The sequence below is a fragment of the Crotalus tigris genome, unplaced genomic scaffold (assembly GCF_016545835.1).
Source record: "Crotalus tigris isolate CLP2741 ecotype Arizona unplaced genomic scaffold, ASM1654583v1 scf7180000018301.7375997, whole genome shotgun sequence".
Taxonomy (NCBI): Eukaryota; Metazoa; Chordata; class Lepidosauria; order Squamata; family Viperidae; genus Crotalus; species Crotalus tigris.
In genome coordinates this window covers 7207313-7226095 of record NW_024096931.1, presented here as the reverse complement: position 1 = coordinate 7226095, position 18783 = coordinate 7207313, and the positions used below count along the sequence as shown (strand labels likewise).

The 18783-nt window shown below is 43.2% G+C and overlaps 1 protein-coding gene across 1 annotated transcript in view; it reads right to left on the bottom strand.

Moving 5' to 3' along the window:
• Window positions 1-830: 830 nt before the first annotated feature.
• RAB40C (RAB40C, member RAS oncogene family) overlaps window positions 831-18783 on the bottom strand; it is a 36881-nt gene continuing 18928 nt past the window's right edge. Inside the window, exons 3-7 of the mRNA XM_039349941.1 lie at window positions 9566-9626; window positions 6854-6914; window positions 5166-5243; window positions 4303-4525; window positions 831-1418 (exon numbers count right to left, since the gene is read on the bottom strand). Of these exons, the coding sequence (XP_039205875.1) occupies window positions 1138-1418; window positions 4303-4525; window positions 5166-5243; window positions 6854-6914; window positions 9566-9626 (704 nt within the window). The 3' untranslated portion in view covers window positions 831-1137. The remainder of the gene's footprint in view (window positions 1419-4302; window positions 4526-5165; window positions 5244-6853; window positions 6915-9565; window positions 9627-18783) is intronic.

Here is an 18783-nt window from a genome sequence, read left to right as displayed (position 1 = left end):
CCGTCCCTCCCAACCACGATCTTTTCTGACTTGTGAAGTCTGATATACCTGACCCTTTTGCCTTCCTTTTCTTGAAGGCAGGGAGGGCTCCAGCGTGACCTGCCGCTAACCAACTCCAGATGTGGACCGGCATTAGGCCCCCCCTCTGGCCCCCCACAAGCAGGTAATCCCATTCAAGCCTAACTTTTGCTGTCTGTGCACTTGCTACCAGGAACGTCTGGAAAACTTCAATTTAAAAAAAAAAAAGGCAAGGCAAGGCAAGGCAAGGCAAGGCTTCCCTCCTTTTTAATCTATTAATCTTCATCTGTTCTTTCTAGAAAAAAGGAAGAAAGAAAGAAAGCTAGCTCAAGACTCCTACCAACTCTCCAGGGTGTTAGATCATTTCACCTCCTGACCCCTGCCAGCCCCCCCCCCTTCTGACTTCAATTAGCCCCAGAATTCAAGGCCCAGCGCTGCTATTTACAAGACATTTCCTTTCCCTCCGTGGCCTTGGCTTAAAAAAACAGGCCGGAGGTGCAGGGGGGGGGGAGGAGGGGGGGGGACAGCAGGCAGATTTCACATGGTGAGCTAATTTCTTTATAAATAAAGCCGAAAGACATCAAGTGGCCTGCTGCTTCCTCAGGAGCCCCAGGCAGCCATAGTCTTCGTCCGGTCAAAGCGGGACTTCGTCTGGGTCACGTCGGTCCAACCGGGGTCCCGTTTTATGCGGGGTTTCCTTTTGTGCACGTAGCACCACCGGCCATCCCCTTTGGGAAAACCAAGGATTAAAGGGGCAGCACGCTGCGCTCCATATCAACCCCCTCCCCCAAAAACCCCTTCCCTCCCCACCCCAAAAAAGAAAACGCAGAAGAAGAAGAAAATTCACGCCCTGGAGGCTGCTGGTCCTCTCCTGGCAAAGAAGGGGAAGACCTATTGCATTCCGGGAAAGCTAGCGTGGTGCGCCCCATCCTTTCCTTCCGCCTGGGGTCCCGCCACACTGAGCCGGTGCTTTGCAAACCCGTGGCCGATGCGGTGGGCGTGTGGCCGTCGAGGTGACAGAGGAATGGGTGACGTGCGTGTCGACATCTATACATCGGCAAGCAGGTGCAGGTGCATGCGGTGGGAGGAGACTCCCCCCTCCCGGGGGTGCCTGCCCCGCTAAGAGATCTTGCAGTTGTTCCGCGAGCAGTTCTGCGGCGGGCTCTGTGGCGGGCGGATGGACTTGGAGCGCTTCAGGCTGTTGCCTTTGCTGCCGCTGCCCCCTCCGCTGCTCGCCAGGGAGTAGGAACGGCCGTGCATCATGACGGCGTTCATGCCGTTGGCCATGGAGAAGGATTTCAGGTGGCTCTTGATGGTGACCGGGAGAGGCAGCTTATCAATCAGGTGGACCGGCGTGCAGGAGACGATGGCCCGACAACAGAGGTCTTGGAGGCTGAACACTGGAAAGGGGCGGGGAGGTGGGGGGTGGGAAAAGGAGGAAAGAAAAAGGAAGACGGTCTCATTCTGGAAGGCTGAACACAAGGAGTCAAGAATATAGTCTAGGACGGTCTGGGGGTTAAGGCACCGGGCTAGAAACCAGACGACTGGGAATTCTAGTCCTGCTTTAGCCATGAAAGACAGCTGGGTGACTTTGAACCAATCACTAGGAGATCGTGAGTTCTAGTCCCGCCTTAGGCATGAAACCCGGCTGGGTGACTTTGAACCAATCACTAGGAGATTGTGACTTCTAGTCCCGCCTTAGCCATGAAAGACAGCTGGGTGACTTTGAGCCAATCACTAGGAGACTGAAAGTTCTAGTCCTGCCTTAGGCATGAAAGTCAGCTGGGTGACTTTGAGCCAATCGCTAGAAGATCGTGAGTTCTAGTCCCGCCTTAGCCATGAAAGCCAGCTGAGTGACTTTGGACCAATCACCAGGAGATGGTGAGTTCTAGTCCCGCCTTTGGCATGAAAGCCGACTTGATGACCTTGGGCCAGTCATTCTCTCTCAGCCCAACTCACTTTGCAGGGTTGTTGTGGCGAAAACAGGAGGAGGAAGAAGTCTCTGGAGAGAACCATTAAAATGGCTTCCCTGGCTAGAGATTGTGGGAAGACCAGCCTAGTTTAGAGGTGTCACGTATGTGAGAATGACCTTGAGGGACGAGGGGGAGAGGGACATTAGGGAAGGACCAGGTAAGAGAAGGGGGAGCCCTCCATGGCTTATTAGTCAGAGGAAGAAAACTAGGAGGGACCCGCCCTAACTTAGCAGATGTTGGGAGATTTGTACTATTAGGCTTGCAAGATTCTGTTAACTTAGCCTTATAATAAAGCAGAATCAGCTCCTCCCGTCTTGTTCCCTGTCTGGCTGACTTGGGAGGGTGACCAGAAGTGAGCAGACATGAGGTGGAAGGACAGCCCGGGCAGAATGTAGTCCAACTGGACAAGCTCTGGCAACCTCCAGCAAACAATTCTAACCTCCGACCTCTTCCCAACAGCTGGTCTGGGCTCTACAAGCAGAAGAGGTACATGACCGTGAGAACTGAAGACCTTGCATTTTCTGGTTCACTCAATGGGCTCAAGGGTGTGTTTCATGCAGCTGCCCCCCCCCCTTTGGAGATGGGATGTTTGCCCTGGGGCAGGCATTAAAGGGACAGTGATGTCCAGGCACGGCTTCTAAGCAGGCTTTACGCCAATATCTAATGCATCATCCCAAAACAAATCTAATGAGATCAACTGAAGCCAGATTACTACTAGTGAAGTAGAGATAAATTCACTTCCTTCCCTTCTTCCTCTTCTATGCCCCCTTGTACATCCATGTTCCTGGATTTACACCTAAGCAGCCAACTCAAGTACTTTGGCCACTTAATGAGAAGGACGGACTCACTGGAGAAGAACCTGATGCTGGGAAAGATGGAGGGCAAGAGAAGAAGGGGTCGACAGAGAAGGAGGTGGCTGGATGGAGTCACTGAAGCAGCAGGCGTGAGCTTCAATGGACTCCAGAAGATGGCAGAGGACAGGAAGGCCTGGAGGAACGTTGTCCATGGGGTCATGATGGGTCGGACGTGACTTTGCAACTAATAACAAGCCAACTAGCAGCCACTCTCCTGGTGCAGACCCTAAATGTTCCCCACTTTTCAATGTGTAGTTTGGCCTACGGGCCTCAAAACAAGAGGACAGGAGAGAACATTGCAACGTCCAGAAAAACGGACGTTGCTTGTGAATAGACTTTCCGTGAACAAGAAATTCATGTCCAGCCCAGAAATTAGGCACTGCCACCTTCTGGTTAAAAGATGAGCTGTACCTCAGAAGAAGACAAACAAGCTAGCTTGCCAAGAAACTTTTGCAAAAACTAAGATGGTCAAAATGATCACCAAGGCCCAAGCGTTTTAGGGTGTTAATTATGTATTAATCAAATCTTATTCGTCAAAATTCTTCTTGGCTGTGGGGGCCTGCCTTTATGGAACATCTTTCTCCCCTGAAATTAGATTAGCTTCATTTCTTTTGATATTCCACAAGGACCTCAAGAGACGGTTATGGTATCGGGCCCGGGGCTGCAAAGAAAGTGGAGATGTTCTTAGAAGTTTCCACTGCTGAGTTGGCTGTTTTTATTCCCTCTTTGTTTAGGTACATATCTTGTTTTTATAATATTTACTGTTAATGTGATTTCTATATATATATATATTTATATCCATGCTTTCGGTTTTACCCATGTTTTGTGTGTGTCTTTGGTGAGATGGGAACCATATACATTTGATTAAAGAATAAGTAGATAGCTAGCTAGTTAAATGGCCTTAATCTCTTGGAACCATTTGAACTCTCACAGGATGGCTCTTTTCATAAAGGATGCTATCGTTCACAGCTGTCTCCCAATCCAGTTCTTTATATAAAGGATTAAGAATTTGTTAAGCCAGTTTCTGCAGCTAAGTTAAAGGGTCAGCTTTGCTCCAAGGACATATGGGAAGGAGACACGACCTATAAGGCAAGACACAATTCTGAATACACTATTTTCTACCAACAAAAAAGAGTATTTGTGACTTAGGGCTGAACTGTGGGGTCCTTGGTGGTGCAGCTTGGTATTTTTCTTGAGGACGTTTCCTGACCCAACTAGGTAACGTCATCAGTGCTGCAAGGGAATGAGGTTTGTTTATACAACATTCCCAGCGACAATGACAGGGCGAGCCAGCCACTTGGATGTAAACAGAGGGAAAACTCCACTCTCTTCTTGCTCTGATGATGTGATCTAGTTGGTTGATGAAATGTCTCTGCGAGAAAACAACCAAGCTCAGAGGATACCTGCACAAAAAGGGAGGGAACTTAGGGGGGGGAGGGGAAACTAAATTTACTCACCTCTGTTGGGCCTCCAGATCTTCTCCATGCCATGTCTCATCAGCACAATGCGGGACAACTCGGTGAAGGACTCAATCACGTTGAAGTTGCACAACGGGCTGACTTCAAAGAAGGTCATGCAATTCTTCTCTGCGTAGGATCGGGCCTGCTCCGTGGGCACCTGCCGCTTGAAGGCCAGGTGAAGGCGGTTGCCCACCAAGATCCGGGGCACGCCAGGGGCATGCTTTAAGGAGACACAGAATAAAAGGGATGGATGTGGGTACTCGTGTGCCATCCATTAACTGTATCCGTAGCTTTTTGCAGTTGCAAATGATCACCCCAAAGGTGCTTTTCAAAAGAAGACTGGACTTCCCTAATTTTTTATTTTTTTTTAAGTTTTGCTTTCACCTGAGACGTTTCTTCACTTCTGGAACTGAAGAAGCTTCTTGGATGAGAAACGAAAACTGTTTTCAAAATAAAAAAGAAGAAAGAGAGAAAAAGAGAGGGGGAGAAAGAAAGAAAGAAAGGAAGGAAGGAAGGAAGGAAGGAAGGAAGGAAGGAAGGAAGGAAGGAAGGAAGGAAGGAAGGAAGGAAGGAAGGAAATCCAGTCACCTTTTGGAAAGCACCTTTGGGGTGATCATTTGCAACTGCAAGAAGATATGATACAGTTTATGGGGCAGGCATCCACCGGTTTAGCTTTTTGTTTTTTCTTCTCTCATTCCTTTCCTTTCCTTAGCTCTCTGTTTCTTACTCCTTTTTTTACACTTGGCATAAGGTTTTGCTGACCTCAACGTGGAACAGCGTGCATGTACCAAGGTAAGGTCAGCTTTACTGCATTTAAAAGTATTCAAAAGCCCCGGGTCGTAATGGCAGCCCCTGCTTACCTCATCAATTTCCTTGATCCATCGGTCTATGCCATCAAAAGACCAGCGATTGGTGATGTCATACACCAAGAGGATGCCCTGGGTGGAACAAAACACTCAATTGGTTGGTTGATCACATTTATATGGCAGCCCATCTCACAAGAAGTGACTCTGGGTGGCCTACAGCAGTGCCCCCAACGTTTGGGGCACCAGGGACTGATTCCGTGGAGAGGCGTGTTTTCACGTGCTGCCTGCATCCCACAGACGGGGCTACACTTCTTTGCGTGGCCTGGTTTCTGGCCAGTCCACGGCCCAGGGAGTGGGGACCTCTGGGCTGCAGGATGACTTTCACATTAAAGGACTGCAGAGGTATTTTGCAAAAACACCACTTCCTTATCACATCAAAGCATTACAGAGCTCCTTGGAACATTCCTGGAAGCAAGAGGCATGGATTGGGAGCCGCCCCCCCAATTCTGCCCATTGAAAAAAATTATTTTATTTATAGTCCAAAACCAGTAAATACATCAAATACTACAGGATTGGAAGAGATGCCTGAAACAGTGGCATAAGGAAGACACGGAATGACTTCCAAAGCGACAGGTAGAAATTGGGCAAGTTTCTTGGTGGGATCTGGAAATTGGTCGAATTAACGAAGAGGGTTTAACCTCGGGACCATACAGGAAGGCACACATTTCCTTATTACTGGTGCTATGAAATCCATTTTTCAATGAGAGTACAATAAGGCATATGGGACAGACATTCTACCTCCGTATTAGCAGATACATACATGTGGTTTTCATAACAGAACTTTATTGTCATCCTAAAAGGTAGGATACCCATTTCGACCAGGGGGAATTTTTTTACCTATAAATTTTCTCTAAGTTGGTCTGTCCCTAACTTGGTCCTTTAGGTCTTTCAAAGGTCTTTCCACCTTGCTGCTGGTCACCTTCTCCTTCTTTCTACCTTTCCAAAGATTTAACTTCTCTGGGTATTTTATGGCTTTCCATAAAATTTATTATATACTACCAACTCAGCTCTTAGCAAGCACCATTGCTGGATCTTCTCCAGGAGGATCTGTCCCTACTTTGGTCCTTCAGGTCTTCTAATGGTGCCCACCATAACTGAGTCTCTCCACCATGCTGCTAGTCCTCCTCTTCTAACCTTTCTTCCACCTTTCCCAGAATTGCAGCCTTCCCCAGACAGCTGGGTCTTTACCTGATGTGTGCAAAGTAGGATATTTTGAATGTCGTACTTTGTGCCTCAAGTGTGAACTCTGGCTTGATTTATTCTCGGACCCATTTGTTTGTTTTCTTGGTCTTCTCAGAAGTCTTCTGCAACCCCAACGTTCAAAAACATCAACACTCTTTCTCTCCTGCTTCTTCAAAGCCCATTCATTCCAATGTGGCCCTCAGATTACATCACCATTAGAAACAGTAGGTCAAAACATTCAGAGGGCGCAAAATTATCTCTTCTACCCTGAGCTAAAGCATTTTGAGGATCTCAGAGGAAGCTGGGTGATTTAGAAATGGTAAAGATAAATATATAAAAATTGTCCCAAAAGAGACATCTGCCTTTTCTCACTCTTTTCCATAAAATCCCGGGTATCAAGAAGCTCTTAAGCAATGATTCCAAGAAGCATTTTTCTTCAAGCTCTTGCCTATTCGGAGGAAAAAATAGCAGTAGGATTTAATATTGCTAGTGGGACTCACCTGGGCTCCTCTGGAGTAGGATCGGAAGATAGTACAGAATCTGCCTTGGCCAGATGTGTCCCTGGAATAGAGAGGGGGGGGGAGTGGAATCAGAAGCACAGAGGCTTTGAAAAGTTTCTTCACCCCACCATAGGATGTGTGAGGCAGGTGCACTAACACTGACAGGACAAGCACTAGAATATAAACGGAGAGCAAACCTCAGTCTCTTCTAGCACGGATATTGTTACCTAGTTGGGCAATGAAACATCTGCAAGAAAACTGCTAAGCTCAGAGAGCCCCAAGGATCCCTCATTTTAACCCCGACTACAAATATTCTCCTTTATCGGCCTCTTAGATATAAGTATGGGGGGGGGATAACTAAAGACAATCTAGTCCTAAGCCTATAAAAAAACCTATTCTTTCCTCTCTTGTGTTTTTGTTCCAGACACTGTCTTTATGCAAGGATCATACAATGAATTAACAAGTATTTGTTAATTGAAATATTTTACAATGCCTGAATATGCCTTTGTATCTTCTAGATGATAGATAAATCAATAGATAAATCGACGAATAGGTAGGTAGGTAGGTAGATTATAGAGGTAGGTAGGTAGGTAGGTAGATAGATAAATAGATAGATAGAGGTAGGTAGACAGATAGGTAGGTAGATAGATGATAGATAGGTAGGGAGATAGAGGTAGGTAGATGATAGATAGGTAGGGAGATAGATGATAGATAGGTAGGGAGATAGAGGATTGGTAGGTAGGTAGATAGAGGATAGGTAGGTAGGTAGGTAGATAGATTAGGCAGGCAGGCAGGCAGGCAGGCAAATAGAGGTAGGTAGATAGATAAGTAGGTAGGTAGGTAGATAAGTAAGTAGGTAGGTAGATAAATAGGTAGGTAGATAGATAAGTAGGTACGTAGGTAGATAAGTAGGTAGGTAGGTAGATAATGTAAAAAATATCCTATCAGCTTTGGGAGAGCAGAGGGCTTTAATGCCTTTACCTGGTCATCCATATTAAACCAGGTTTCAGAGTTCACTAACATGTCATTCACTAACGCAGATCACTGTTCCCCCTTGTATTCTTACCCGCCATTCTTTTCAACCCTATCAGAAATGATACTCAGATTGCTGCTTCATTTTGTAGTTAGACTAGAGAAATCAAGACTTATTCATAAATGGCCCACAAGCTTTGGCCAAACAAGTAGCTTTTTTTTTTTTCCCCCTCCCCTGGGCCTCTTTTGGAGGTTCCAACAGTACAGAAAGTGCTCTGTGCTTTATTTTGTAAGTTATAAAAACAAATCTCCTTCTGTCCAGAAAACGGTGGGGCCCAGCAATCAAGGTTGAGGGCAGAGGCCAACGGCACATCACACGGTGCTTACAACCGTGTTTACTTAGGAGTGCAGCGTGTTCCGTAGTAAACAGATGCAGGGTGCCTTAAGGATACCAGCTGCCTCCACGCGCACATCCATGTTTTTTGTTGCGCCTTTGAATTTACCTAAATATTGGAGCGCACCAAGGGGCATCACCAGACATCTGTGGTGTGACGGGGAGGGCCGTGCGCCACGGGGCCAGTCCCTCCTCAAATGCGAGCCGAGGTGAGGCTCCGTTGGGCTGCGGATCACAACATGGCGCTTTGAATCCCGGCTGGGTTTTTAAATGATCTTGGAGGAGCACGAAACAAGCGGCCGGGAGCCTCATTAGCCGAATTTCCTAGATGGGGTTTTCTCTGCCGTCGGATTTTCTGGATCGCAAAACCGGGGGAACTGCCACACTTACTCAATCGGTGCTCGTTATTGTGGAAGGAGGCATTTGAGCAAATATTTCCTAGCAAGTGTCTTGTCTCTGCCAAGGCAGCACTGTATGCAAGCAGGCCTTGACTCAGAAGCGTTTGCTTAGCGCAGGGGTCTTCAAACCTGGCCCTTTGATGACTTGTGGACTTCAACTCCCAGAATTCCTCAGCCAGGCACGCGTGCCTGGCTGAGGAATTCTGGGAGTTGAAGTCCCCAAGTCATCAAAGGGCCAAGTTTGAAGACCCCTGGCTTAGCGACTGTTCAAAGTTATGGCAGGGCCGTCACCAGCATTTTGACCTCTATGTTTAAAAACCAGAGAGAGAGACTCATTATTTCTTCTCTTGAAAACGTTTTCCTCCTTTTCTTTAGAATATTTATTCAGATATTGTTTAGTGAGCCAGTCTGGTCTAGTGTCTCGTCCAGTCTAGCACCAGACTAGAAACCAGGAGGCTGTGAATTCTAGTCCCACCTCAGCCATGAAAGCCAGCTGGATGACTTTGGGCCAATCACCAGCAGACGGTGAGTTCTAGTCCTGCCTTAGGCATGAAAGCCAGCTAGGTGGCTTACAGGATTGTTGTTCTGGGGAAAATAGATGGAGGAAGAAGTATTAGGCCTGTTCACTGCCTTGAGTTGTTTATAAAAAAATAAAATAAAATAAAGACAGGACATTAAAAAAAAATAAGAATAAACAGTAAACTTGTGGGCTAGGTTTCCCAACTTTTAGTGTTTGACATTGCACAAAATCTTGCTTTCTTGTAAGATACCATTCATTATAATAATAATGGAGGGGAGATTCAACATAAGCTAATTCATAAGATAAACTAATATTACTTCATATGAATTACACCACAACTAAAATAGATTTTAATAACTATATAAAGTTGCAGATTATCTTAGTGCGTTCAGGTTCTTGAAATATTTATGTAATTTATGTAGACTCACCAGAGCTCCAGTTTGACCCTTCTGCCATCTAACAGAATTGTTGTGGTTTTGTAATCAATTCCTGCAATGAAGAGATTGGAAGTAGGGTTATATAAATAATAGCCTATGGACATATATGCTATTAAAAAAGAATATATGCTATTAGAAAAGGACTGGGGGGGGGGACACACGATAGCAATATTCCAGGATTTGAGAGGTTGCCACAAGAAGGGGGGGGGGTCAATTTATTCTCCAAAGCACCAGAGGGAAGGACGAGAAACAATGATTGGAAACTGACCAAGGAGAGAAGCAACCTGGAATTAAGGAGAAACTTCCTGACAGTGAGGACAATTAACTAGTGGAACAGCTTGCCTCCAGATGTTGTGGGTGCTCCATCACTTGAGATTTTTAAGAAGAGACTGGATAGCCACTTGTCTGAAATGGCATAGAGTCTCCTGCTTGAGCAGGGGGCTGGACTAGAAGACCTCCAAAGTCCCTTCCAGCTCTATTCTGATTGATCCTTAATACCATGGTGTCATCAGTGAGACAGTACTTTAGTGCTAAGGAGAAAAAAAATTGCCATCTTGAGAGGCTTACTACCTAAAATTTTGAAAAAAAAAATGGAAATAAATAAGAAAATGATATGTAGGTTTTCTCAATTATGTGAAGTTATGCTCCATAATATTCCTAGCTACTATGTTTCCCCCAAAATAAATGCCAACTGGAATACAAGCCCTAGCATGATTTTCCAGGACGCTTATAATATAAGCCCCACCCCAAAAATAAGCCCCTGTTAAGATCTGCAGCCAGAAGAATGCATTGAGTACCGTATTTCCCCCAAAATAATACCTAACTGGAAAATAAGCCCCCAGGCGTCTTTTGGAGCAAAAATATAAGATCTGGTCTTATTTGGGGGGAAACACAGTATTATAAACAGGTTTCCTTCTTCAAAATTTGGAAGAGGGAAATATTTTGAATAAGTTGGAAACAAGGTTAGATGTGAGGAAGAGAGAAATCTTTGCATGTCTGACCTAGATCTTGCGAGCCACATTCTATTACAGCTCTATATTTAGTACAAGGGTTACATGTGTGCGTGTGCATGTGTGTATGTGTTTAAAAAGGGAAAGGTTTCCAGCTTCTACCAGATCTTCAAAAATTAGTATCCAATTCATAAAAGCAATGCATGTTTTTGCAAGGAGCTAAAGTTTACCACTATCATATATACCCAAATATTTAATAAAATGAGAATGAAGTATCAACACTAAACCAAAACTTTCAGTGTCCTGCCGCAGAACCGTTTCAGCAATGTTAGAATCCTGCACATTGTATTAATAGTTTCAACTGGTCATCTCTTTTTCTACCCCTCTGAATATTTAATCTGCATAGTTCTTAGCAGAAACAGGTCTTTATTGGACAGATTCAACATTTTGTTAATTGGCTACTTTTTAATGCCTCACATTCTGCCTTCCGGGAGATTAAGGGCCATTTCTTTTGACAACTTAAACCTTTAATTAAGTAACATCAGTTGGATAAATAAATAACATTTATAGACTCAGTGATCTGATTGGCACTTTGCACCATGCCAAGATAGCCGTGGGCTGCCTAAGGTTTGTGGAATTAAAGGACGAGTACCTTTTGCTAAGCAAAATAAACAAGTTTCAATATTTTGATTGCAAACCTGAACTTTTCATCTGGGTGACTCTAATCTCATCTTAGCATCTTACTAGTATAATTCAGGACATGACCTGCTCACAGGACACACTTAAGTGTCTTCTATTAGTACGACTACTATGAGCATCCCATGTTAGGAGCTACTATTGTTCAGATTACTAGAAATCAGCCTATACTTCTGGAGAGTTTCTGGCAGTTTACCTACCAGTAAAATCCAATAACTATTTTCCATAAAAGCAACCTTTTAATATTTTTCTCACCTACCCAGGAAGTCCCTGAAAAACCAACAGCTATTCAGAGGAAAGAAGCTGAGACATTCTAAGCTGCATTACCAAATTCAGGATGTCAACATTGCTTAATCCACGGCAGCCTTCCTTCACAATCAGCTAACCACGAGGTTGGCTGTTTCACTTAAACAAATCGAACACAAGTGCTGGATTTGAATGAAGTGGTAAATGCCGCCAGAACTGCACAGAAGACCAAAATCCAGGCAATTAACAGGTAGTCCCCGATTTGCGACAACTGAGCCCAAAATTTCTGTTGCTGAACAAGACAGTTTCTAAGTGAGTTTTGCCCCATTTCACGGCCTTTCTAGCCACAACTATTAAGTAAACCACTGCAGTTGTTAAGTTAGTAACCTGGTTGTTAAGTGAACCTGGTTTCCCCATTGACTTTGCTCGTCAGAAGGGGATCACGTGACATCCCCCCCGGGACATGGCAACTGTCATAAATACAAGTCAGTTGCCAAGCGTCCGAATTTTGATCACATGACTACGGGGATGCTGCAACGGTTGTAAGCGTGAAAAATGGCCATATGTCACTTTTTTCAGTGCCGTTAACTTAAGTCGATGACTATATTTTAAGAGCTACCTGATCAATTCACGCCTGCAAAGCAAGGCCTCCATAAAATTCACTGCAACACTGAATATCCTTTAAAAAAAACACAATCATTTTCCAAGCGCTACAGCAATTCCATTAATTTGATGGAAACAAATTCAGAGTTTTTCCTTATGCCAATGCAGATACCCTTCTCCAGGGGGTTGAAATCTTGGACGGCTCACCTGCAGAATAACAAATAACAGAGTTGGAAGGGATTTTGGGGGGGGGGGCTTCTAGTCAACCCCCCCCCCTGCTCAACAGGACACCCTGTATTTGTCATTTCAGACAAATGGTTGTCCAATCTTTAAAAAAAAAAAAAACCTTCAGAGTTGGAACATCCACAATTTCTGATTTGTTTCAATTTTATTAACTGTTCTCACTGTCAGGAAATTTCTCCTTAGTTCTAGGTTGCTTCTCTCCCTGATTAGTTTCCATCCCTTGCTTTTTGTCCTGCCCTCAAGTGCTTTGGAGAACAGCTTGACCCCCTCTTTTTTGTGGCAGCCCCTGAGATATTGGAAGACTGCTATCGTGTCTAGTCCTTCTTTTCATTAAACGACAGACATAGGCAGCTATTTATATTTTTCAAATCCGCAGACACTTACTGTAGCCATACCATCAACACCCTGTTTAGGTTAGCCCCGTGTATCGCAATAACTGGCAGCTACAAGAAACATTGCAAAGGGTGTGAAAGTAACTCAGACGTTGTCGCTTTGGCAAGTCTGCACAGTGCTAACAGGAAAAAACCACACTTCCAAAACTCAGATCTCAGGGAAATATGGAAGCTGTTATCCCATTTCACTTTATAGTAGCTTTTTTCCCCAGAAGCTTTTCTATATAAGGGACTGGTGGATCCCCCCCCCCTTTTTTTTTCTTTTCTTTTTTGAATCCTTAACTTTGATACGATCTCCCCCGTTGCAGGCAACGGCTCTGGGTTTCAAGCTCCCTCCCTTGCACGCCGCTGCAATTTTAAGATTGCACGGTACCTATTTTAATCCTATTACAAATAAGGGAGCACTTTTCAGCACCAAGTCTTTCATGACAGCTGCTTTTAGGTTTGAAAGCCTATCAGGCCAGTTCAGACCAGTTGGCAAAGCGGAAAAGTGGACTGCTCAAATATGCTTGATTAAACCTGACATCGAAGCAAACAAGGCAGATTTGACCTGACTAGACCGCTAGAGGGCGCTGCAGCATAAAAACTTACACACTCCCTGGAAGTTTGTTGTTATTATGTGAATGTTTTGGTATGTTTCTCTTTCGTAGTTTTAATTTTGTATCTTCGTTTTTTTGTGTGTGTTAAACTAAAACAGCAGTGTATTTTATCTTATAACTGTATCCATATTAAAAAGAGTTGTAACTTTTTTTAAAAAAAATATTATTTTGGATGGGTTATGTCCCTTTTTCAACTTCCTCTATTGTCCCTCTCTCCCAGTTTTTCCCTTTACGCTGTAATTTCGCATAACTTTTTTTATTTTTGAAACTTAGTAAAATTCTTTTTTTTTTTTAAAAAAAAAATCCAATCACAAAACACCACTTCTGCGGGAAAACACAGTATGTATACAATTAATACCATACCCTCAAAACTTCCCTGATTTTACTAAGCAGGCTAGTCTTTCTCAGCCACAAGGATTTGGGAAGAAAAATTCAAAAAGAGAGTTTCGTACACAATACCTAGATAGGACAGAAATCTAAGATATAAATAAAATTCTAGGCATAGACCTAATGAGAGTTCTTAGATCTAGATTTAAGAATGCAAAAAAAAAGCCTGCACTGCTGATCTGCATCTAAGAGGCCTCTGATCAGAATCAAAACTGTAATAATGTTCAAATGTTACTAGCCTTCACTCGGGGTGTAAAACCAATTTCCTTTTTATTGCTTATCTTTCCTCTAACACCAGAATTTAACACTGGAATTGTGCTTTTAGACAAAAAATATATATGTTATTTAGCTATTCTAATATGAGCCAGCAGTGTGCTGCAGCTGCCAAAAAAGCCAACACAGTGCTAGGTTGCATTAACAGAGGGATAGAATCAAGATCACGTGAAGGCTTAATACCACTTTACAATGCCTTGGTGAGGCCACACTTGGAATCCTGCATCCAGTTTTCGTCACCACGATGTAAAAAAAGATGTTGAGACTTTAGAAAGAGTGCAGAGAAGAGCAACAAAGAGGATCAGGGGACTGAAGGCTAAAACATATGAGGAATGGTTGCTGAAATTGGGTATGTCTAGTTTACTGAAGAGAAGGACCAGGGCGGACATGATAGCAGTCTTCCAATATCTCAGAGGCTGCCCCAAAGAAGAGGAAGTCAAGCTATTCTCCAAGGCGCCTGAAGGCAGGACAAGAAGCAACAGATGGACACTAACCAAGGAGAGAAGCAACCTAGAACTAAGGAGAAATTTTCTGCTAAGAGCTGTTCAGTATTTTAAACAGATTATTGAAAACGTTGAGAGAGTACTTATGGGATAGACAGATTTTAAAGCATCCAATTACAGCATGATTTTCGCAGAAGAATGAAAGAGTAATTTTCCCGATTTCCAGGCTATACCAGGGTTATATTTTGACCTCAAACAAATGGCACCTAAGTAATTCATCTTAAAAATCATTATTGTATGAACGCAAGTTATTTGACCCTCTTAAAATCTTGGCGGCGGTTCAGTTCCTGTTTTAAGGGCTACAAGACCTATACAAGCAATGATGGGAAAGGGCTTAATTCTGATCCTAATTATCATGAGAAGCAGACATGAAGGACATTATAATCCTGCCCTGAAAACTGCTGATAAATCTTTCTTCTGTGTTCATGGGTAAAAAAAAAATGGCATTCATACTTTGGATCAACTCACTGTTAATTAGTCTTTTAAAACATTGTTAATTAGGTCTGGATATTTTCCAAAAAAGATCTGGGATTTCTTAAAATATGTTCTAGCTTGACAATTTGGACATGACACCTTAGCACTTCTCAATTACTAATATTATTGGGAAAAGGTTTTGAGGTGACTAAATTTGAAGTTATTTTTTTATGTACAATGGAAAAATAGTACCAAAACATAAGAAAAAACTGCAAGCAATTTGGAACAAAGAGATGGAACATCCTGCTTTGATAAACCCAGTAGGCTTGTCTTTTAAGGAATGTCAAATTGATATCCTGTTGTCTTAAGATACAATTAATATAACAAATGGCTATATGGCCACCCAGATGGGTGGCAAAGGTTGTGTTTTAACTTCTGTATGTTGGAAAGGTAATATTTTAGAAAGCACAATGACTCAATTACTTCTGCTTTGACTTAACAACAACACTGTTCAACTTCATATTCATTAAGTTATTAATAGAGCACTAAAAAACAAAACAAACAAGGGTTAAGCATGCGAATGTATCATTAAATTATATCCTCCAAAACTGGAATCTATTGAAGAAAATCGGAATTGCTGTGGAGGACCAAAGCTAAAAAGACGGTTTAATTCCAGCGGAAAGATATTAAAAATCTAAGATTTAAATCTTTGGAGGGAGGACATGTGTTCACTTTCAACACTGATCAGTCTGATGATCAACATTACTCTATATGAGTCAATATTAAGCATTAGCAATAGCACTTAGACTTATACACTGCCCCATAGTGCTTTACAGCACTGGGTGATTTACAACATCAGCATATTGCCCCCCAACAATCTGGGCGCTCATTTTACTGACCTTGGAAGGATGAAAGGCTGAGTCAATCCACTACCCCACCAGGGATCTGTTTAATCTGTTGTTTAAAACTTGAGCTTTTGGTTTTATATAGCCTCATTTCAACATTTATTTATGGTTTACTTTTTGTTTCCATTTTCATTTTTTCTTCTTGCTTTTTTTTTAAAAGGCTGCTTCAATCTGCACAGCTTAAATAATATGGAATATATAATATCCCAAAACAGCTTGGGAGAAAAACAGCCATCCACCAAGGAACCAAAATATCCCACAAAATATCCCCAAAATATCCCAATCTATTCTCTCACAGGACCCCAGGGCAAAACTAGATTTAAGGGCTTGCTTAACAGGGCCACGAAGGAAACCCACAAGAATGTCTTTTTCCTCCACACACATACATACATACATACATAGATACATACATACATATATCAGTAAAATAAATGATGTCTGCTAGCTAGAAAACCAGCAGGTTATGTCAATTCTACCTGGTCTTCCAGGTAGAATTGCCATAACCTGCTGGTTTTCCAGCAGACATATTTTATTTATTTTACTGCTTTTCATATATATAGATGGAGGAAACATTAAATGTAAAACATTACAAAAAAAAACCCACAAAGGATGTTGACCATACCCAGCCTGAGAAGCAAGGATGACAAAGGCTGAAAAACCAGTTTGATCTGTTTTCAACGTATGACTCGCCACACGAGTTCAGTTTATAATGAAAAGGAACTATTTTGCTATTATTGTCTCTTAAGAAGCTGTCCACAAACACTGTTATTACCAGTACAAAGTTTAGACAAAGGAAACAAGACACAGTGGGGAAAGCTGTTGACACATGTACAAAAACACTGTATTGCCTTGGAAAGGATTATATCCATTAAATGTCAACTCCAAGGATTATTTCTAGGGCCAATTTAACAGCCTCGGTTCTTTATAAGCTTTCAGGCAGGTTGAGATGACCCCGGGAGTGATCCCTTGCTTTAGCACTATTCAAAAGAGATTTGTTTTTTATTATCATCCATCAAAATCCACAGCAAATAATCAGCTGGTGCTGATGCTAACATTATGTTTTATACGCTGGGGTTCATGCAGGAAGCTGCTGTTGTGTTTTCCGAGGAACAAGTTCAAAGAGGCATTCTCTGGAGATGCTTCACCGCAAGGATTGTGCGAGAATGGAAAACACGAGCAGGATAAAAGGCGTTTGTCTCTTCTGTTTTTTCCCCCAACAATAAAGGTAAAATTATTCAGACTCAACAAGGCCACGGGTACAAGCCATTTATAGCTGGAAGGCACTGAACAACAGCTTAACACAGACCTTCTCTTTAGACCGCGTTACATATTATTTCCAAGGTTCGAAACGGCTTTCTGCCTTTGTAAAGAAGTTGGTCTAAATGCAACGTTTTAGGAATCTTATAAAGGTTGATCCTTCGAGGACGGAGTGGTTGCGATAGCCGTAACTGAGACCAGAATTTTCATTGCTAGGCACACCGGGTTTTAGACCTTTATGCCATAGTTAAGTGAATCACTGCAGTTGTTAAATGAATCACATGGCTGTTAAGTAAATCCACCTTCCTCCATTGACTTGGCTTGTTGGAAGCTAGCTGGGAAGGTCGCAAAGCCAGCGGGGTGACTTTGGGCCAATCCCCCTCTCCCTCAGCCCAACCCACCTCGCAGTGTTGTTGTTGTTGTGGGGAAAAATAGGAGGAGGAGAAGGAGGAGGAGGAAGGTGTGTTGGGGTATGTTCCCTGCAACGAGTTCTTTGTAAAAATAATAAAGGCAGGACTCAAATAAAAGATGTTATCTTCCTGGGCTCCAAGATCACCGCAGATGGGGACTGCAGCCAAGAAATTAAAAGACGCTTGCTCCTGGGGAGGAATGCTATGGCAAATCTAGACAGCATACTAAAAAGCAGAGACATCACCCTGCCAATAAAAGTACATATAGGCAAGGCCATGGTTTTCCCAGTTGCAATGTACGGATGTGAAAGTTGGACCATAAGAAAGGCTGAGCGCCAAAGAATGGAGGCCTTGGAATTATGGTGCTGGAAAAGACTCCTGCGAGTCCCCTGGACCGCAAGGCGATCAAACCGGTCAGTCCTGGAGGAGATCAACCCCGACTGCTCTTTAGAAGGCCAGATCCTGAAGTTGAAACTCAAGTACTTTGGCCACCTAATGAGAAGGAAGGACTCATTGGAGAAGAGCCTGATGCTGGGAAAGATGGAGGGCAACAGAAGAAGGGGACAACAGAGAATGAGGTGGCTGGATGGAGTCTCTGAAGCAATAGACCTGAACTTAAATGGACTCCAGAAGATGGCAGAGGACAGGAAGGCCTGGAGGAATGTTGTCCATGGGGTCACGATGGGTCAGACACGACTTTGCAACTAACAACAACAACAAATAAAATAAAATAAAAAAATAAAATAAAATAAAATAAAATAAAATAAAATAAGGCAATCACAGGACGCTGCAATCACTGCGAATCCATGCTGGCTGCAAGTGCCTGGATTTTGATCACGTGACTGTGAGATTCCTGCGACGGTTGTAAGTGTGAGGACGAGTCCTATGTTGCTTTTTTTCCCACTGCTGTTGTAACTCTGAATGGTCGCTAACGAATGGTTGTTAAGTCAAGGATTACCGATAGCCCAAAAGGCTGTTGTGGAATGCAAGATGCTGGGTAACACTGGACTTCAAGTGACTGTAAGGCAGGGGTCCCCAACCCCTGGTCTGTGGACCGGTATCGGGCCGCGGCATGCCAGCAACCGGTCCGCACGAACAAGCAAAGCCCCATCTGTGGGATGCACGCAGCACACAAAACCACGCAGGTTAGAAAATTAATGTTAGAAGTCTGGGTGACCACACAAAACTTGTATTCACCCCCAGACTGGAATTCTTTAAGCAAATCAAAATTCATCCTGCTTGCATGACCAAACCAATCCTATATATAAGATTTTATGATGTGGGAAATCTAACTTGTTAATAAAATCTCCCAGTCTCTTACCACATTATAA